General features: G+C 37.1%; 1 protein-coding gene across 1 annotated transcript; it reads right to left on the bottom strand.

Annotated features, from left to right (window-relative positions):
* Positions 1 to 13862: 13862 nt before the first annotated feature.
* LOC112802721 (ASC1-like protein) lies at positions 13863 to 20178 on the bottom strand. The gene is made up of 6 exons (XM_025846058.3): positions 19719 to 20178; positions 18361 to 18590; positions 18080 to 18235; positions 17595 to 17780; positions 14618 to 14802; positions 13863 to 14211 (listed from the first exon to the last, which is right to left on the bottom strand). The coding sequence occupies exons 1-6, from the start codon at positions 19875 to 19877 to the stop codon at positions 14171 to 14173; spliced, it is 957 nt and encodes a 318-aa protein (XP_025701843.1). The 5' UTR covers positions 19878 to 20178; the 3' UTR covers positions 13863 to 14170.
* Between the last annotated feature and the right edge of the window lie 2080 nt (positions 20179 to 22258).

Here is a 22258-nt window from a genome sequence, read left to right as displayed (position 1 = left end):
TTCGTAGATATTTCACCTTTTTTGCTGGATTTTGTAATCTTAATTTCTTTATTTGCTTTTGTTTTTGTAGCAAGAATGACTAATGGGTCTAGTGCTTTGCAAAGGTTTTGGGTTAGAAAGAAAAATGTAGCAATTCGGATGATACAGCTAAAAGAAACCGAGAAATTGGAAAATCTCTCCTCTCCTTCTAAGTCGGATTCATCTTCATCCCAATTGGCCAAAACCATACCTTTTCTTCCTCCAATTCCACAGCCTCCATCCGGGACCGTTCCCCCTTTGCCTCTTTTCATTGAACCGGGTTCCCAAAAACATAAGACTCCAGCTTTTAAGTTTGGTAGTGCTTACAACCTATGTTTTGACACCATTGCTTTTTGTGAGGAATACATTCTTTTTCATAGTGCTATAAGCATGGATGACATTTCTTTGAAGAGACACTTGGAGGTATGGCCCGAGGGAGAATTCAAACAGCGGGGGTGTGCGCAGCCTTTTTGAAGCAGCTTAATGAAACTCCTCTTGGTGCTACCTAAAAGGAATGGGCCGACCTTCCCTCTGAGGTGGCTTCTCCGAGAGAGACCAAGTTGGAACTAGAGGCTGAGAAGGGGATTCTTTCCTCCTATCTTTTCAAACTTTAAGAAAGGGTGAAGCACTTTCTCTCAAAACTCGGTCAGCATTTTTGGCTTTGTCACTACTATAGTCTCTGGAAAATTTTCAAGACGAAGTCCACTTTTCAGTGCATGCAAGTGGACCTCTGGATTGAAGTTTGGGATCTCCATGTCCACTTTTGCGAATCTCCTCATATAGTCCTTGAGACTCTCATGTTATCCTTACTGTATGGTACTAAGATAGTCTGAGTCATGCACCTAAATCTTTGAAGCTATGAAGTTATTGACATATAGGTCGGGCAGCTCATCAAAACTTGATATAAAACCTACAGGTAAACCAGAAAACCAGATCAAGGCAACACCATCTAAGAAATTTGGAAATGTACGACAAAATATTGGGTCAGATGCTTCATTCATGAACATCATTGAGTAAAATTTAGTGACGTAGATGTTAGGGTCACCGATTCCCTCATAGTGTTTCAGTGTCGTTGGCAGAGTCAAGTTCCTGGGCATTTGAAAGCTCATAATTTTCTTTGAGAAGGGATTGGTTCTTTTTACTTATGGCTTTGGGGTGACTATCACCGTGACTTTGCTTTCCACGGGGTGGCTATCATTGTCGTCAATAGCTCGGCCATGTGTTGGACTTCTGCCTGCAATGACTCATTGATAGGAGGGTTGCTTTGCTTTTCTACCATAGGTTGTAACCTACAAAAAGAGATGAAAATATGGTGGAAGAGATGTTGGTGGGATTAGTTCAAAACTTCGGCCCTACGGTGGGTGCCAAATGTTCCTGTGTAGTAAGTCTCGAGAGAGGTATAGCTCGTCGGATCTAAGGTTGAATTCACTTCTATCTGGGTTGGATGAGATATACGTTGGTTTTTCAAGAACGGCAATAGTGGACACCTACAAAAGCACTCTAACGTTCAAGTCAGAAAGAGAATGAGATGAGTATATTGCAATTCAGAGTAAATAACGTATCTTCTCCCTTTAAGGTTTCCTCTTTTTATATAGTTATTGTAGTAAAGGACGGTTATTTTGTGGATCTAGTATTGCGGAACTGTTGGAGACGTTATCCTGATTTTGCGATAACCACCCTCAATTTGTTTCGAAATAATTCTGTTATAGCCAAGATTCTCTCTAATTCCGATTTATAGGTATAACCGGGCTAGATTATAGCTATCTGATAAGATTTTATTGTGCAATTGCCCAAGTAATCTAGATTCACCGCCATTTTGGTTGTGGTGACTGCTTTACCAAAGGAGCTCATTTTGAGGCGTTAAGACCCAGGTTCACTACCAAACAAGTAGCTGACAAGTTTATCAGTTCAGTGGTTAAGCTACATGGGTTCCTTCTTCTATTGTCTCAGATCGTGTCCTATTATTCTTGAGCAAGTTTTGGAAATATTTGTTCTCTTTCAGTGGAACTAAACTCCACTACAGTACCGCCTACTATCTGCAAAGCGAGGGGCAAACCGAAGTGGTAAATCGTTTCTTGGAACAGTACTTGTAGGCCGAGTATTGTTATAACAACTGAAACCATTCTTCCATAATCATGTCTCCTAATGAAGCTTTATATGGCTTTCCCCTATCGGGGGTCAAATTTGAGGTTGATGGTTCTAGTTGAACTTGAGAAGAGAGGTTGAATCAAGTTAGTTTAAAACTTAAAGTTTCAAACTCTGTTTTGCTGTTACTCGAGTTGCAGGAGATTATTTAAAATTATCTCATACACAGAACATTGAAAGAGCAAAGAAGAGGAGAAAGAGGCCAGCATGTATCCTGGTTCGGATTCTCAGTGCCATGAATCCTACGTCCAGTCTCCACCACAAACCATAGTGGAATTTTCACTATAATTCTCAGATTACATACACCAATACTATTGAATTAATCCCTAATCCAACTAGTATCTATCCCTAAGCTTTCTTCACCAAAGCTTAGCAACCCCAAAGTGCTATCCCAACTTAGAAGGGGAATCTACACAGATTCAATTCTCACCAAGTGCTAACCCAACTTGGCAAGGGGAACTAATCCTAGTTCATACACCCAAATTACATCAGAAATCAGTGGCTATTTTGCATCACTCTTGCCTTTCCTCTCTTGGCTTTTGAACCTCACATAATTGTCTTTTTCAAAACAGAAAATAACGCAAGACAGCCATAACATAAAATCAGAATTAAGCTTGAGTAGAAGAAAGAGATTCCAGCTCTATGTTAGAGATGGTGCTCTGAATATGTGTGTTCTCTTTCTTAACTTCAAATGTTGGAGTGAAGCTTGCTATATATTTTCATCTTGGCTTCATTGTAGCTTCCTCCTTTTCCTTGTACCAGCTGCCCGTTGGAGCTGTCTCAACTGGCATGCAGTCCTTGCTCATCTGCTCCACTAACGCTGCTTGTTGGAGGGTCTGATCCACCAACCTCTGTTGTCCTTGGAGCTGCCGTCTTCCTTGGCATGCAAAGCACTTCCATTTTTGAGCCATTCCAACTGCTGTCCATAGCTCTGCGATTTTGATTTGCTCTTCCAAACTTGCTAATGATCTTCTGCATTTTGATTTGCTGATGTTCTTTGTGTAGTGGCACTGTCCTTGTGTTGTTCTTTTCCTAGAGCCACAGCTGTGCTGCTTTGCTCATGATGTAGACAGCTGCCCCTTTTTCTTTTACTTTTGCCAAATGCATAGCCTTTTTTATTCTTGTTGAACGTTGCAACAAGGATGAGCTTTGGCTCTTTTACATTGCTGAAACACTTATTGGACTTGGGCTGAAGCAATATGAACTTGGACATATGGGCCTGTATCACTAAACACTCGCATTAAACTATATTGGGCTTTCCACCCAAAACAATGTTTGTCATCATAACTTAACCCAAAATCAAACTAGGCTCAAAAATCTCCCCCTTGATGACAAACATGATAAAATAGGGAAATTAAAACTAATTTGAGCGAGTTAAGAACACTTCCCTTTGATGACGTTTGGATTGTGAGTTGCTCCCCCTCAATGCTAGCATTACTCCCCCTTGATCATGGCTTACATCTTTACCTGAACAAATCTTAACAAACAGCCAGGACCAAAATTTTCAAGCAATATACCACAGTAATAATAACACAGAGCAATTAACACTAGGCATGATACACAGGACAAAATAAGTTACTTAGCAACACAAAGAATCATTGTTCTTAACTATCACTATTAACCCCTAAGCCAAAACTAACATTCCCTTTCTTTTCTCCCCTTTTTGTCATTAAGGGAGGAAAGAAAAAACCTGCACAAAATTTGTTAGTGGCTGGTGCATATATTTCAAGTAGCAGAGTAGTTTAAGTCTTTTACAGTCATCCCAAAAAAAGTAAAATAAACAAGTTCAAAACGAAAACAAGTCATAGTCGCAGATGAGATAACAAGGAGTTAGGCATCAGAGTTGGATTCATCAGAGGTTCCGTCATCCTCCCCCTCATTATCAGAAGTTGTGAGGCTAACCTCGATGTCCTCCACAAAGTCTCTCAGAATCTGAATCCTTCTCTTCGTCTTTTTGAGAGCATTTTCCTCCAAAACTTGATTCCTTTGCGCTCAGCACCATGATGGAGAAGAAGATCTGTCAGATTGAGGAATTCTTCAAGGACATTCTTCAGAATGCGTGTCATGGTCTTGACTGTAGTGGATGTGAAGGGGGGAATCAGAGGATCCTCATCAACAGAGGGTACATCAGTGCTGTCATCAGTTTGGTGACGCCTAGGAGCTGTTTTCTTTACTGCACCACCCCCTTTGATATATGAGTTACAATCTTTAGCAATTTCAGCCCCAAAATCAACATTGTAATATTGAAAAAATTTTGTAAGAAGCATGCCATATGGTAACACATTTTTGGTATTGATACACGCATGCATGTGTCTCACAAGCAAGTAAGCAAAAGAAATAGGAGATTTTGAAAGCAATGCATACAAAACAAGTGTGTCACAAAATGAGACGCATTGAAAAGAACCGCTCTGAGGCAAGCTGACATGGTTTACAATCCTGTGCAGCTGGGCACGGACTGGACCAAGAGACTTATGAGTAGGAGTGTTACCTTCTAAGAGAGGGATATTGATGCAGACAGTGCTTAGGGCATCAAAGTATGAAACATTTAGCGTATCATCCCACTTACCAGAGGTGTAGACATCAGGGCCTCGGTCCTGGTAATCTAGGGCTTTGCCTAGGTGATATTTGTCAAGAATGATCACTTTGCCTTTAAGAAAAGAGGCGATTCTCCCTTCTTTGTAGGACATGTTGCTATAGAACTGTTTTACCAAATCAGGGTAAACTTTCTCTTTGATGGACGGTATGGATGTCCAACCTTGATATGCAAACAATGGGGTAAAGTTCAGGCCTTTCCTACGGAGTTTGTCAAGATTGACAAGCTTCGGGGGACAGAGTTTACGCTTGTAAACATCTTTGCAGAAAAACAAATAGTTCATGAGAGATTGGAAACGACGACGATCAAAAGACTCATGGGGAAAATCAGCATAGAAGGATTTGTAGGCAATGGGGTTTGACAGCTTAGGTTCAGACACAGAACGAAGAGGGAGGTCAATGACTGTACCGCAAGTATGGCAACTCTGAGTGGGGGTTGTCTCTTCGTCTTCGTGAAGAGCCCTCTTTCCTCTGGAAGAGCTGGGTTTGGAGGAGCTGGGTTGAGATGTGGTTAGAGGAGGAGGAGGTGAAGGACGAGGAGCAACGCCAGGTCGGCGAGCGGTGGTCTTAGTGCGGGCCATGTCAGGAGAGGGGTTTGATGGTGGAGATGGTGAGGAATGAGTGGGGGAATGAGAGGGAGATGAGTGTGTGTGATCAGAACGGTGGGTGCCACTGTGGGAGCCTCTGCGAGCAGCTCTTTTCTTTCGAGCCATTTTATAGAGCACAGGTTGAAGAAGATGAAGGAGTGGATATAGTAGTGTGAATGGGTGCATGTAGTGGGGAGTTATTATAGGCTTGAGAAGTGTAAAGGTTGCACCTTGAAAAGATAAAAATCCAATCTTTGGAAAACGTTTTGAAAGTTACAGCTGTAACCTTCGTACGATTTGAAATAAGGTGAAAAGAAAACAAAGGATGGAAACCAATAAGAGAATGCAATTGTCATGAAGCCCAAATAAAATGAAATGCAGACTGCCAAGATTTTAAAGTAAGTTCGGTGGACAAAAATTGAAATGGAATTTAAGCCCCAAAAAAAATTTGAAATCCCACTTTTCATAAAGCCTCACAAAAAAATTCAGATCCTCAAAAATTGAAAAAGCCCCCAAATGTTTTCAATAAAGAAAAGCCCATAGTTCCAAAGACTGCTTCAGCACTTGACGTCAATCATTCATCATGGTCAGATTAGAGTCCATTAGCTCCATAGTGACTTAATGAAGTTTACTCATCATCTGCCAAAAAAATCTCACCGCGATTTATGAGACAAAACACAAAAGATCTCATTATCAGAAAATTAGGAAAACAGAGATGAAGCAAGAATGCCCAGTTCAGTTCGCAGCTTACAGAACCTCTCTTCTATCAATGGTTTGGTGAAAATATCTGCTAGCTGACCTTTAGAATTAACAAACTGAATATCTAAATTTCCATTTTGCACATGTTCTCTAATAGAATGAAAACGAACTTCAATGTGCTTTATTCTTGAGTGCAAAACAGGATTTTTGGAAATGTTAATAGCACTCATGTTGTCACAAAATAATGGAATATTTGAGACATTCAGTTTATAATCAGCTAGTTGAGTTTTCAGCCATAATAATTGAGAACAACAAGAGGAGGCTGCAATATACTCAGCTTCGGCTGTTGAAAGTGCCACAGTAGCTTGCTTCTTGCTAGACCAAACAATGAGGGATTTCCCAAGAAAGCAGCACATGCCACTTGTGCTTCTTCTATCAATCCTATCCCCAGCAAAATCTGCATCACAAAAACCCACTAATTGAAAAGAATCAGTTTTAGGAAACCATAACCCATAATTAGTGGTACCAAGTACATATCGGATGATCCTCTTGACAGCAGAGAGATGTGACTCCTTAGGCTTTGATTGAAACCTTGAGCAAACTCCAACACTTTGGATGATATCAGGCCTTGAGGAGGTTAGGTACATTAGGGATCCAATCATCACTCTGTAACGTGTCTCATCAACATCTCTACTATGTTCATCCTTATCAAGCTTGATGTTAGGATGCACGGGGGTTCCCATAGGCTTAGCACAGTCCAGCCCAAACTTCTTGACAAGTTCCTTTGCATATTTTTCTTGATGGATGAATATGCCTTCTGCAGTTTGCTTGATTTGCAAGCCTAGGAAGAAATTGAGTTCTCCCATCATGCTCATATCAAATTCATTGGTCATAAGTGACAAACCCCAATTTGACGGTTTGTTTTGTATTGAATTTAGAATATTTTGATAACCTTTTGTCATATTTAGCCTAGGAATTAGCATGGTTTTGTTATCTTTCCCATATTTGTACTTAAGTGTAAAAACATGCTTTTTAAGCCTTATTTTGATGAATTCTAGTTTCTCTTTGATTCCACAAGATGCCTTGATGTGTTTGCTAGTAATTCCAGGATTGGAATAGGCTAGGCATGGATCAAAGGAAGCAAGGAAGGAAGCATGCAAGTGGAGATAAGCATAAAAAGTCAAAGAAGCAAAGTCAGCCATGCATGCGTACGCGCACAAGGCGCTCGCGCGCACATTGCGAAATCGGCCAAGGACGCGCACGCGTACCGTGCGCGCACGCGTCGGTGATCGCACATGACTCCATTAATGCAACACGTGCCTGGCGATTTTGGAAGGCTTTAGCAACCAACTTTGGCGCCAAAATGCATATAAAAGCCAAGGATTGGAGGGGATTGACACACATTCACATCCATAGACTAATTTTAGATCCTTAGGTAGATATTTTTTTTAGTTAGTTACATTTGTAGAGAGAGAAACTCCAACTTCTCTCTAGGATTCATCTTCATTTTCTCAATTCTCAACTATCCCTTGGTGAGATCTATTACAACTCTCAATTTACTTTGTTCATGTTGTAGATCCTCTTCTCTAATCTCAATTAGTGTTTGTAATTGTTCAATTCCTATAGATCTTAGGTTTAACTTTGTTGTTTTGGATTCTATTGATTTATTGAAGATCTCATTTTCATTGTTGATTTATTGTTGATATCTTTTCTCAATTTTACTATGTCTTTCATTCATGCCCTCCAATTGTTTGAGAAAATGCCAACTTTAGATATGGAGTAGTATCCCCTCACTTGGCCTAGTGGTTAAGTCATTGGAGACACTTGAATAATGGATGTCAATTGTTGATTAAGAATTGAGGATTGCTAATTGACTTAGAGTGCACTAAAGCTAGACTTCCCTAGGGTAAGACTAGGACTTGTGACTCAAGTTAGTTACTTTTACTTGACTTTCCTCTATAATTAGGGGTTGACTAAGTGAAGCAACACTCCTTTGTTATCACAATTGAAGGAAACTATAGTGATGGAACTTCCAATGTTCAACCTTGGCCAAGGCTTTTAATATTGATTGATTGTTGTTTTCTTTTATTAGCACTTTTATGCCACACTCTTCAAGCCACAAAAGACCACTTAACCAATAACATGCATCCTTGTAGCATTCCTAGGGAAGAACGACTCGGGACTAATACTCTCGGTTATAGATTGTAGAATTACTTTGATGATGGATTTTGCGTCGGTTTAGACTATACCACGATTGATTACTTGATAATTTCTATACCGGCAAAAATTCATTCGTCAATAAGCTTAGCAAAATTTGCACACAAATCCTCATTAGCCGAACCAAATATAATATCATCAACATAAACTTGCACAAGAATAAAATGATCATGATAATTTCTAATAAATAAAGTGGTGTCAGTGGCTCCTCTTTGAAAGTTATTTTTCAATAAAAATGAGCTAAGCCTCTCATACCAAGCTCTAGGAGCTTGTCTTAAACCATATAAGGCTTTAGCTAGTTTGAAAACATGGTTAGGAAAAGTTTTGTTTTCAAACCCAGGTGGTTGAGCCACATAAACCTCTCTATCTATTATGCCATTGAGGAAAGCACACTTTACGTCCATTTGGAACAACTTGAAGCCACAATGAGCAGCAGATGCAAGGAGCAATCTGATGGCTTCCATTCGAGCTACAGGTGCAAAGGATTCATCGAAATCAATCCCTTCCTCTTGATCATATCCTTGAGCGACCAATCTAGCTTTGTTTCTGACTATGGATCCATCTTCACCCAGTTTGTTTCTAAAAATCCATTTAGTGCCAGTGACCTTTTTTCCATTTGCATAAGGCACTAATGACCAAACCTGGTTTTTCTCAAATTGCTGCAATTCTTCCTTCATAGCTAGCACCCATGAAGGATCAGCAAGAGCTTCTTGGATGTTTTGAGGTTCAATCTTTGATAAGAGAGCAATGTTGTTGGATTCGGCTCTTTTCAAAGATGAACGGGTGGTTCTACCAGTGGAAGGATTTCCAATTATGAACTCTTCAGGATAGTTTTTCAGAAACCTCTATTCTCTTGGTCTCCTTGAATGGTTTGAGGATTCAGGTTCCTCTTGATCAATATTTGCCTCTGCATCAGTGTTTTCTGCAGTGACAGGAGATAATTCCAAATTGTCTCCTGCAGAATTGGGATTATCGCTGCTGACAGATGCAACTTCATGAGAAATTAGATTTTGTGGAACTGGTTCAGTAATCCTTGGAATCTCAGCTTCAAAACCTGGACTATCATCAATACAAACACTGGGAACATTGTTAGATTCACAGAAAGTGACATGCATGGTCTCCTCAACTGTTTTGGAGTTCTTGTTGTAAACCCTATAGGCCTTGCTATTTGTGGAATAACCTATAAAAATGGCTTCATGTGTTTTAGGATCAAATTTTCCTAAATTTTCTTTGATATTTAGAATGAAGCACTTGCATCCAAACACATGAAAATAGCTGAGATTGGGAGGATGCCCTTTCCAAAGTTCATATGGTGTTTTCTTTAAAAACTTCCTAATAAGTGTTCTATTTAAAACATAGCAAGCTGTATTTACAGCTTCAGCCCATAAGAACTTGGAAATTTCATATTCACATAACATAGCTCTAGCCATTTCTTGTAAACTTCTATTTCTTCTTTCCACAACACCATTTTGTTGAGGTGTTCTTGGACAAGAGAAGTTATGTGATATGCCTTGTTCATCACAAAAAGATTCAAAGAATTGATTTTCAAATTCCTTACCATGATCACTTCTAATTGAAACAATTTTAAAACCTTTTTTATTTTGAATCTTTTTGCTGAATTTTTCAAAAACAGAAAAGGCCTCATGTTTATGAGCAAGAAAGAACACCCATCTGAATCTAGTATAGTCATCCACAATTACCATGCCATAACTCTTTCCTCCAAGACTTTGAGTCCTAGTTGGTCCAAACAGATCAAGATGCAACAGCTTCAATGGTTTCTTAGTAGAGACATCTTTCTTGGGTTTAAAAGAGGTTTTAATTTGTTTACCCATTTGACAAGCATCACAAATGATGTCTTTATCAAACTTTATATTAGGAAGACCTCTAACTAAGCCTCTCTTTACAAGCTTGGAGATTTGGAACATGCTAGCATGTCCTAACCTCTTATGCCACATCCATTTTTCAGATTCCATAGAAGAGAAACAGGTTACATTTTGAACTTTTAGATCATCTAGTGTGATACCATAAACATTATCACTTCTTTTGGCAACAAATAAAACAGCCTCTGTTTTCTCATTTATGACTCTACAATCAGATTTCCTAAAGGTAACAGCATATCCAAGGTCACACAATTGACTTATGCTCAATAGATTATGCTTTAACCCATCAACTAAAAAGACACTATCTATGCAAGTTGAAAAATCTTTGCCAACCTTACCAATGGAAATTATTTTACCTTTACCATTATCACCAAAAGTGACAAATCCTCCATCATACTTGTTGAGTTTAATGAAGAAAGTATCCCTTCCGGTCATATGCCTTGAACATCCACTATCAAGATACCACATGTCCTTTTTCTTCTTGGATGCAAGGCAAACCTACATGTTCTTCAACTAACCTTAGGTATCCAAATCCATTTGGATCCTTTGATGTGAAATCTTCTTGGTTGCCCAAGAGCATTAAAATCATGAACAACTTTATATAATTTATTATCATTACCAAAAGACCTAGGAAAGATGAAACATTGAGGAGGATCATGACCATTTCTGTTGCACTTGTAGCACTGATTCTTGCTCACTGATTTTTGAGGTTTGCTGAATCCTTTTGGCTTGAAAAGCTTGGAAGAGGAGGCTTCAGATTTTATAAAGTTTTGTTTGAAAACTGCCTTACTTTCCTCTTTGAACCCAAGTCCTGATTTTTCATACCCAAACCTTTGACAAGCAAGCAGTTTATTCAGATTTTGAGAACCTTGAACAAACTTTGCTAAGTCTTCATTCAAACCTTTTATTTGTTCATTCAGCTTTTTGTTTCCAGAAATCAAATCAGTGAAAGCAGTAACTTCATGCTTGAGTTTGAATTTTCTAATTCAGTTCACAAGGCAACGTTTTCTTCTTTTAAAAACTTTTCATTATTAGTTTCATTTGCCTTAACCTTTTTCAAAAGAAGATCATTTTCTGTCCTCAAAGCCTCATTTTCTTTCTTACATTTAGCATACTTATCCAAGAGTTTCTTAGAGTTCACAGAAATGTCTTTGATAATGTAGTGCAGTTCATCAATAGATAAGTCAGAGAGATCTACCTCATCTTCATCATTATGATCTGCCATAAGACATATTTGAGCTTCTTGATCTGAGCTTTCTGAGCTTGTATCGTTCTCCAAGTCCTCCCATGTTGCCATCATCACCTTCTTTTTGTCTTTCTTGGATTTTTCGCCTTTCTTAAGTTGAGGGCAATCTGACTTGAAGTGACTAGGCTCCTTGCAGTGATGGCATGTGAACTTGACTTGATCTTTCTTGACATCTTTGGATGAAGAGCTTCCTTTGCCTTTGTTTTTGTATCTCAGTAGTCTTCTCATTTTTCTTGCAAAGAGCACCATTTCTTCATCTGAGAGACTGTCATCAGATTCTTCTCCTTGGACTGTCATTCTTGATTTTAGTGCTATACTTTTTTTTGTCATCTTTGTCTTGAGACATGTGAGTGGTTTCATAAGCTAGCAGCTTGCCTCTCAGCTCATCATAGGTGATTTTGATCAAATCATTCCTTTCAGAGATGACTGTACTTTTCACTTCCCATTTCTTAGTAAAACTCCTCAGAATCTTTCTTACCAAGGTTTCTTCAGAGTAGCTTCTTCCCATGGCGTCCAGATTGTTGATGATTATCGAGAACCTTTCGAACATTTGATCGATGCTCTCATCTTCCTTCATACTAAACATTTCATACTCCTTCATCAACATGTCAATTCTGGTTTCCCTCACTTGCTTAGTGCCTTTATGAGTGAGTCTGAGCTTATCCCAGATCTCTTTTGCTGTTTTACACCTTGACACTTTTCTGAACTCTTCAAAACTGATTACACAGTGCATCAGGTTGATTGCCTTGGCATTGAGTTCAACCTTCTTCTTTTCTTCATCTGTCCATTCGTTGTCCTCCTTTGCCACAACTTCTCCATCAGCATTCTGTTTGGTAGGAACGTCTGGGCCATTGAGAATGATCTTCCAGATGTTGTAGTCGATCGACTACACGAAGATTCTCATTCTCTCTTTCCAGTAAGAGTAGTTGCTGCCATTGAAGTAGGGAGGTCTATTGTTGGACTGTCCTTCAGTGAGAGTGAAAGCCACGATGTTGGGATTCATGTTGTTGGCCATGGATCTTTACTCCAAGCTGTGAAGCTTGCCTTCTTGAGACCGAGCTCTGATACCAATTGATGGTTCTAGTTGAACTTGAGAAGGGGGGGTTGAATCAAGTTAGTTTAAAACTTAAAGTTTCAAACTCTGTTTTGCTATTACTCGAGTTGCAGGAGATTATTTAAAATTGTCTCATACGCAGAACATTGAAAGAGCAAAGAAGAGGAGAAAGAGGCCAGCATGTATCCTGGTTCGGATTCTCAGTGCCATGAATCCTACGTCCAGTCTCCACCACAAACCATAGTGGAATTTTCACTATAATTCTCAGATTACATACACCAATACTATTGAATTAATCCCTAATCCAACTAGTATCTATCCCTAAGCTTTCTTCACCAAAGTTTAGCAACCCCAAAGTGCTATCCCAACTTAGAAAGGGAATCTACACAGATTCAATTCTCACCAAGTGCTAACCCAACTTGGCAAGGAGAACTAATCCTAGTTCATACACCCAAATTACATCAGAAATCAGTGGCTATTTTGCATCACTCTTGCCTTTCCTCTCTTGGCTTTTGAACCTCACATAATTGTCTTTTTCAAAACAGAAAATAACGCAAGACAGCCATAACATAAAATCAGAATTAAGCTTGAGTAGAAGAAAGAGATTCCAGCTCTATGTTAGAGATGGTGCTCTGAATATGTGTGTTCTCTTTCTTAACTTCAAATGTTGGAGTGAAGCTTGCTATATATTTTCATCTTGGCTTCATTGTAGCTTCCTCCTTTTCCTTGTACCAGCTGCCCGTTGGAGCTGTCTCAGCTGGCATGCAGTCCTTGCTCATCTGCTCCACTAACGCTGCTTGTTGGAGGGTCTGATCCACCAACCTCTGTTGTCCTTGGAGCTGCCGTCTTCCTTGGCATGCAAAGCACTTCCATTTTTGAGCCATTCCAACTGCTGTCCATAGCTCTGCGATTTTGTTTTGCTCTTCCAAACTTGCTAATGATCTTCTGCATTTTGATTTGCTGATGTCCTTTGTGTAGTGGCACTGTCCTTGTGTTGTTCTTTTCCTAGAGCCACAGCTGTGCTGCTTTGCTCATGATGTAGACAGCTGCCCCTTTTTCTTTAACTTTTGCCAAATGCATAGCCTTTTTTATTCTTGTTGAACGTTGCAACAAGGATGAGCTTTGACTCTTTTACATTGCTGAAGCACTTGTTGGACTTGGGCTGAAGCAATATGAACTTGGACATATAGGCCTGCATCACTAAACACTCGCATTAAACTATATTGGGCTTTCTACCCAAAACAATGTTTGTCATCATAACTTAACCCAAAATCAAACTAGACTCAACAAGAGGTAAAAGAAAAGGAGAGCCATCCAGAAACACCTGCTGATACCATCACCCACCTAATTCAAACCTCTACGGGTACCAAGAAATGGAAAAGACTGGCTAGAGCTACCACCCACCAAACTTAAACGTGAGGGACTCATCAAAAAAAGGGGGGTAACATTTTTTAGCCATAGTTAATTAGTTATATTACAGATTGATTGATGTAAAATTGCTAAACCTTGCTTTACATGAAATATTTTTACATCATGGTTTTCCTTCTAAGCTTTACATGAAATATTTCTACAGATTGATTGTGTTAGCATGCACTACCAGCAGAAATAATCTGATTTTAACACTATAGTTATGGACTTAGGGTGAACAACTCAATACCACAAAATTTTTACAACATTGAAGATGTCCATGCTCTGTAAACAATGTACAACTATATTCAATTTGTATTCCTGGTCATTCTTCATGATCATTGTAATCATCATCATCTTCAGAATCTGCATAAGAAAATGTGAACTTAAGCAACTTTCAGTTGAGTTTAAGTTTCCATAGACCAAACTGAAACCGTGGCTACATATAGGTGGGATCATCAACATCTAAGGTTAATTAATTAATTCATTGAAACAACTCTAATTTCTAAGTCCTGATTCCATGATTAATGCGCCTTAATTAACTTATTAACCCCAATTCATTGAAGAAACTAAAGAACAAGACCAAATTAGACATGAACAAGTTAACCCAAACTTCTACGATCCATCATGCTTATAGACTGACTTGACACTAAATTATTTCTGCACTAGCAAGCAGATACCAATTATAGGTAACAATTTTTCAGAAGGTTTTATTCTGAGTGTTAGTGCATTTTAATAATAAGCAATGTATGCAAGGCATCTTTCAACTTACCAGAGCGAATATCTTCACTAACTTTTCCTTTTGCTCGGATTTGATCAGCAAGCATCCGAAGCATCAGAACCCACCAATAAATATTTAGAACAAGCAAACAGAAGAGTAGAGTATTGAACACATAATAATATATTGGCCCATCCTTCTGGTGCTTCTCCTTATCGAATACAGAAATAACTTCATAGCTGCCACAGGAGAAAAGTATTAACAGTGGCACAGACAAAGGGAATGATATGTGACAATGGACAAACTCTAGCATTGAGGTATTGAAATTGGTGCAGAGTATATGTGGTGCTTAAAGGAAATTCAGAAAGGTTTGGCTATAAAAATTTCAACAAATTTTATTCTATAATTAATTCTTTTCATGCAAGACAACTAAAACTCCTCAAATTAAGTTTGAAATTATATAGGATAATTCTATTTGAAACAAGTTAATACTTGGGAAACCAATAACTGGACTAATAAAAGATTGCATTTTGCCTCTTTTTGAAGGATAGAGATCAACAAGCCCAGAAAGAATTAAGTTTGATAACTGAAATTATAAATCAGAAAAACATGGCACACCTTTTGCATAACAACAACAACAACAACAACAACAAAAAATAAAAATAAAAATAAAAACTCAAGAATTTCTGCTTCAAAAACAATCAATCAGAACAGTTGAAGTGACAAATTGATCTCTATCTCTATAAATAAATCCTGACACCACAGTTGTTCGAGTAAATGGTTAACTTAGTCCCCGAAAGATCATTCATTTTCCAAATTAGTCCCCAAAAGATCTTTTTAATCAAATTCGTCCTTTGAAAATTTTAAGTTAGTCATTTTAATCCTTATATCACTTCCGTTGCTAACGACATCAAAGTTTGTTGATGTGACATGTTAACTGACATCACAGTACACACCTAGTAGTCCTAATTGGCGGCTAACATGGTAAGTTTATGAAATTAGGTCAAATAAACTCCAAATTGAGGGATTCCAATGCCTCAAGTTCTCTCCTCAATTAGATTTTGATTTGATCTAATTTCATAAGCTTATCATGTTAATAGTCAATTAAGACTTCTATGTGTATGTTGTAGTATCATTTAATGTGTCACATTAACAAATTTTGACATCGAATAAAAGAAATGATATAAAGACTAACGCGATTAATTTAAAATATTTGAAGGTTTCGAGGACCAATTTGGACAACGAGTAATCTTTCAAGGACGAATGTGACCATTTACCCACTGTTGTTCCTATATAAAACTGTAATAGAGTAAATGGTCAAATTGCCTGAAAGATCACGCGTTCTCCAAATTAGTCCCCAAAAGATTAAATTAATCAACATTATCCTCGAAAGATTTAAAATTGATCAAACGTTAGTCCCCTCCATCTATTCTGTCACTAATGACGTTAAGTCTTACTGTCGTGGCACATTAGCTTGTCATGTCAGTACCTAAACAGCATCATTATCGCCCAAAGTGCATTTGTCACTCACTGCACCTCTTCAGTTCCTCACACTCATTCATTCCATTCCATTCTTCGTTCTCTCGGAGCAAACCCCCCCCCCCCCCTGTTTCTCCACAAAGAAGTAGTGTCGAACGGTGACCTATAGTACAATCCGACAACGTCATTGTTTTCGACCTAACTGCCGGGACTATATTCACTATGCCTGGAATCCCTTTGAATGCAGATTTCAGATCCCTATGAATGTTCTTCTTTTTCGGCAGGTTCACCAACCATACTCAACCACCAATCGGAACAACTAGAGTGTCTTCAAAATTTCATGGCAACAGTAATAGTCAACTGCCAAATTGTAGACACCGCAGAAAAAAGAAGTAAACAGTGGCCAAAAACAATTCCCTGTTTCATGCAAATGCCAAGCACAAACAAACAACAACAACATCAACAAAATATAAACAACACTAGATCCTAGCATTTTCCTTTGACCATATTCTTTTCAGGCTCCATAAAATCTGCACTTCCATCAAAGATTAAAGAATTCAGGATAAGAAGAAAAATTAAGAAAACATCAGAATTTGCTTAAAAGTTAAAATGCATGTATTATTTCACCAAACATAGTAACATGAAACACAAACAAGTGAACAATAGCACAAAAGCAATCAATCTGTGGAATACAATTCGACCAGTGTTCAAAAGTAATTAAATCTTTCTTCTTTTCTTCACTGTTTTTGGGGTTAACAACACCGCTCTTGAGCTTTATCAAGGTAGCAGCCTGTACTTCTCTGCTCTGATGCAGTTCGTCGAGCAACTTGTCTTCAATGGAAGTGTTACACTTCCCTTTCACCGAACCCTCTGGGTTTGTGCTTCAACCACTTCCTCATCTTCTCAAACGGCATCATTCCCTCCTCATCCCCACCTTCTTCGTCTTCTTCGTCGTCGTCGTAGTATTCATTAACCCTCCCAAAACGACACCATCGTCCTCAAAGTCTTCATTGTCATTGTCGTAGTAATCGAATTTATTGTTTTATATGGTGAGGTGTGATTTAACGTGCCAGGTCAGCTTTCGCTAATGGCTCTAGTGAGGGTAGTGACGGAAGAATTAATGTGACTAATTTAAAATCTTTTAGAGATAAAATTGATTAAAAAAATCTTTCGGGGACCAAAATGGAGATCGCGTGATCTTTCAGAGACCAATTTGACCATTTACTCACATATGCTAGACAGTTTTCAAATTGGAGTAACTGAAAACCATTATTGGAGTCCAGAACCAAACCTAAGAGGAAAAATTCCTTTATAAGCTGATAAGCAAAATAAAGGGCTTAGAAATGGACAATGGCTAGAGGAATTAATAATTGTGGATACTATATCAATGAAAATACTTTCCAAGCACTAAACTTTTGTGAAAGATGCCTGAAATTTCTCTGTTCTCAATAAAATCTGGGAAGTTGCTTCATATAGTTCATCATGATTAGAAGCTATCTAATAAATATTCACAGACAACAGAGAGGGATAAGGATGTAAAGTGGGTACAAACCTTGTACTCCAAAGAACCCAAAATGGATAGTAAATGATGCGCAATAACGTCCAAAAGATAACAAAAAGGAGAAATGCAATGCTAGCCATTGTCTCAGCCCCACTGTATTTGGACATTTTTCCTGTCTCCAGAAACACATCAGTAGCATCATGAAGAGCCAAAACTACTGATCCAACACGAACAAACCTGAATGTATTAAACATAAAAGCAAAACAAAACTGTATGAAAACCATGCCAAAGTGAATTAGTTAAGTATTCCAAAGTTCAATGAAGCTAGTGGAGGTAGTTTGGTCACAATTTTATCATTAATGCAATTAGGACATACACACTGATTATTTCAGAGGATCTTCTTGCTATCATTCTTTTTTTCTATCTGTTTGTTCTTTCCCTCATGAAAGTTATGCAGAATTTCACTATAGAATATTATTGGCTAAGAATCATACACTTCATGAGACCCCGAAAAAAATGGTCCACTGAAAGATTACCTAAACATATAAGATAGCACAATGAGAGCCAGAGAAGCAACATGATGGGTCATTGACAGCCCAAAGTCAGAGCGCTTAGTTTCCCAAAATATTAAAGCGAGTATGGAGTAAGCATAAAATCCAGCACCATACATATAGAGCCCCTTCAGTTTCAACCTGAAATGTAGAAAGGTTACAACTTTGTACTCTATCAATCAACTTAATCTAGATATAAAGACAAAAGAACGAGAAAATGATAACAAACAGAGATTAAAGGATGAAACGTTAATAAACAATCTTACTTAATCTTTTGATCTGGCCAGATTTGATTTCCCGGCCCAATCCAAAAATATATTGTATTGGTAAACCAAGGCTCATTGTAAGTTACAGACAAAGCAAAAATTTCAGCTGATAGAAAATATACACATTTCCATGCTGATTCCTTAAATTTCCTAATCTTCTTTCTTCTCTCATCTGTTTGAAGATCCAGTTTCTCATGCCCCTTTCCGAAAATCAATCGTCTGGCCACTTTCTGTAAATGTTATTCACTTCAGCTTGAATAAATATGCTCAAAGTATCTAAATAATTTGATAAACCTAGAGAATGAAACTAGCTTACCAAAGGGTGGGTTTTGGAATCAGAACAATTTGAAGGAAAAATAAGACACAAATTATGTAAACATAATCTTTTCTCTTCTAATCATTGTTGCTAGAAAGGCATTACAAGAACGGGAAGTGGTTAGTTTCAATACACAATTTGCTATTTTAACTAATCAAATTACAATTATTCCTTTAGAGCGCATTCGGCATGTGAAACAGGGGGAGGCCAAATTTGATACTAAGTATGCAGGCAATTGAGAGAACCCAGATAACTATGTTTTCAATTTCTGTTATAGGCAAAAGCTAGGCAATAGTTTAGTATATCTAGCATGAAACATGTAATGATTTTCCATATCACATGCAGGTATTATTGTTTATTATTAAACGGTCTTCTCATCACGCAAATCCATACATTTCAGGAGTTAACTTTATTAGCGAAAATTAATCTCAGAGTTAGTTAGATAGTTACTGCTGACTCAGCAGTGTTAGTTACAACTCAGTACTCATTCATGCTTAAATTTATAATATATAAACATCGAAGCGAAGAAAGTTGCATGTTACCCAATGAATATCCACAGATAACTGGAAGATTAGAAATGAAAACAAAACAAAATTCACCAGAAGACAACTGAGTCTAGTCAAGTAAGAAAATCAAGTCAATGGAACCAATTAAATAGTCAAACGCTAAAATTAGAATTAACTACATGGAATTTTGAGGCTGTTTAACCTGTTTACATCTAAATCTAATCGAAGCTCCACAACTAGCATAGAGGAGAAAATCACGGAAATGTCTGAAGTTGGTGCCATTTTTGAAGAACAGGAAAATTACCTTTTATGATATATTTTAGAAATTAGCGAAAAAGTATAAATTGGTCGAAGAGAATAAAAGTGAAAAGTTTTGGTTTTCTTCAGTGTATTCAATGCAGTGAAAACTTAAAAAATATACGATTATTTTACATTTTCCATTCAAATTGTTTACTTACGATATCTATTTTACGCATGAACATAAATTAGAGGCTTCACGACATGAATATAATTTATAGAGAGAATGAGGGACGTACCTCGAAAACGAAACGGTCGAGGAAGAAGCGAACAGAGGGGAATAAGAGAGCGAAGAAGGGAACAGCGGAGAAATCGTTAAATGCAGGGTAGGACTCTTGGTGCCAGTCAAGCGAACTGAGTTGTTGAACCCAGGAGGAGGAAGAAGCAGCAGCAGCCATAAGGCCAAGAAGGGATTGAGGATGATGATGACGGTGACGTGGCTCAGAAATTTTCCCGGGAAACAAACAGCAGTCTCAAATCTCAATGAATCTGTCGAAGCCGGTATGTGGTGGGGAGAAAGAAAGAAATAAATGAAGAGAAGTTTTGATTTGTCACGCGGAGTAGTCAAAGGTTCTCAGGTCAGAGCCGCGAAAGTGGACCATGTGTCGTTCAATCAAGAGTCTTTTTTTTTCCTGCTCGGGTAAAATGGGAATTAAAAATGTTAGAAAATTTACAGGCAAAGCCTTGATTAAGTAGTTCTCATGTATGTCTTGCATTAAATGCATTTAAATTCAAAATTTGGCTAAATTAAGTGGTGGATGGAATTAAAGTAGTCAAAATTGCATTTCAACTTGTGAAAACGTAAGATTTTACGTTTTTATAATCTTTTGTGTCAATTTTGCTTCTCATCCAGAATCAAGTTACATAGTGCGAAATTGTTGTTTTTGTTCTGCTGTGGCGTTCAAGATTAAAGAAGTTCTTTTTTTGGCCCTAACGAGAGTCCAATCCAATCCAATGGTCCAATTTAAATAAAAGGCCATAGAAGATTGAAGAGTTCTATCAGATTAGCAGTAAATTTTCTAATTTTTTAATCTTTCTCATTTTACAATTTATCTCTATAGTTAAAATTTTAAAATTTTACCTTTGGCAAATCTCTCAATCTCTGACTCTATCTCTCTATTTTTATTAAGTTTGAATTGTTGGGAATAAGTAGTATAATTACTATTCAATCAATTACATGTCAAATAATTTGTTATTGTTATTATATTAAAATATTAATATAATAAAATTTTTGATTAAATTTAGAGATTTATCATTGTGATAGTGATCATAATATTGAAAGATAAATCTTTTATAATTTAATCTAAATTGTTCTTGTTCATAGCATTATTAAAAAGATATTAATAATCTGGAAAGATCAATATATATATATATAATGGTCTTCATTGGATGAAGATTAATAGATCTCATTTATTAAATTATATATATAGATGGTGCATATAGAGATATGACCATTGAACTGATTCATTTTGAGAATTCCTAATGGTTATAATTACTGCATATTTGTCAATAGGATATTCTCAAGATGAACATAGTAATAGAGTTTCCTTTGACCTGTGACTGTCATAGTAATTAACAATGTATTTATTATACTTTGATTCCGGACACCTAATACCCTAGGGTGCTAGATGAATGGATATTGGGTATGATTTACATACTTGTAGAATTAATGATTAGTCAATAAAGAATCCGTCAACTCTCGTTAAAGAGTTTGAGCTCTATAATTATAATGATTGAGATGAATAAAACCTTGGCCAAGAAAATTGAATGAATGAAGAAATGAGTTTCTTAAGTCATTCACAGTTCATTATAATAATGGTAACAAGTTAGAGTTTGACCATTAAACCATACTCTAAGAGTTAACCAAGAGCTGGAAAGATGGAAGGAATTATACTTTGTTCTTCTGAGGTTCTTAGTAAAAATATATTACTTCATACTATTAGGTCGTTGAGGAGTGTTGCTAGACGGCAACCTTGATTAGTAAATTTAGTATGACTAATTTACTACCCGCTTAGAATTGAACCTAACGGGTCACACACTAACGAGTGTTCTAACATTTGCTATAGAATTATTTAATTATTATTTTGATTTGATCAAATAAATAATTATATTAATTCAAATAGAATATTATTATATTATTTGCTAACACCAAGAATATAATAATAGTATGATAATTGAGAATATTAAATGAGATTTGAGAATAATTAGTTATTCTATTTCTAAATTTGGATGAGATCCTAATTTATTTTGTTTCAAATTAAGTTATGATATGATTCATAAATTTGAAGGATTCAGATTTAGAATTTAAAGATATGGTTTAAATTTGAATTGAGAATCAAATTTAAAATTAGTAACAAATCTCATACTATATATATGTGTGTCAAGAGTAAAGGAAATGTGTGAAAGTAAAACACAAGGGTTTCATTCCTTTACCTCTACACACATAACGTATGTGAGCCTGATTCTTGGAGAAAAATTTTAAGGCGTGCAAAGAGTTGCAAGAGGTTTCTCAATTTAGATCAAATGTCCATTGGTCAAAGAGTTGACAGCAAAGATTGGTCACGGTGTGGATACGCATAGCGCCTTCGTACCATCGAAGGAGAATAAAGTTTTTTACTAAAGCGTTTAAAGGTATTTAGATCTGATCTATATTATATATTGTTTATTGGAATAAAGTTTAAGCACAAAATAGATCTTTAGGATTACCTTATTTTTCTTCCGCTGCGTGTTATGAACATATGGTAATTCTTCAGTGGTATCAGAGCTTTGGCTTTTTGTG

Source organism: Arachis hypogaea, chromosome 5 (assembly GCF_003086295.3).
Source record: "Arachis hypogaea cultivar Tifrunner chromosome 5, arahy.Tifrunner.gnm2.J5K5, whole genome shotgun sequence".
NCBI lineage: Eukaryota > Viridiplantae > Streptophyta > Magnoliopsida > Fabales > Fabaceae > Arachis > Arachis hypogaea.
This window is presented reverse-complemented; position numbering and strand designations above follow the sequence as displayed.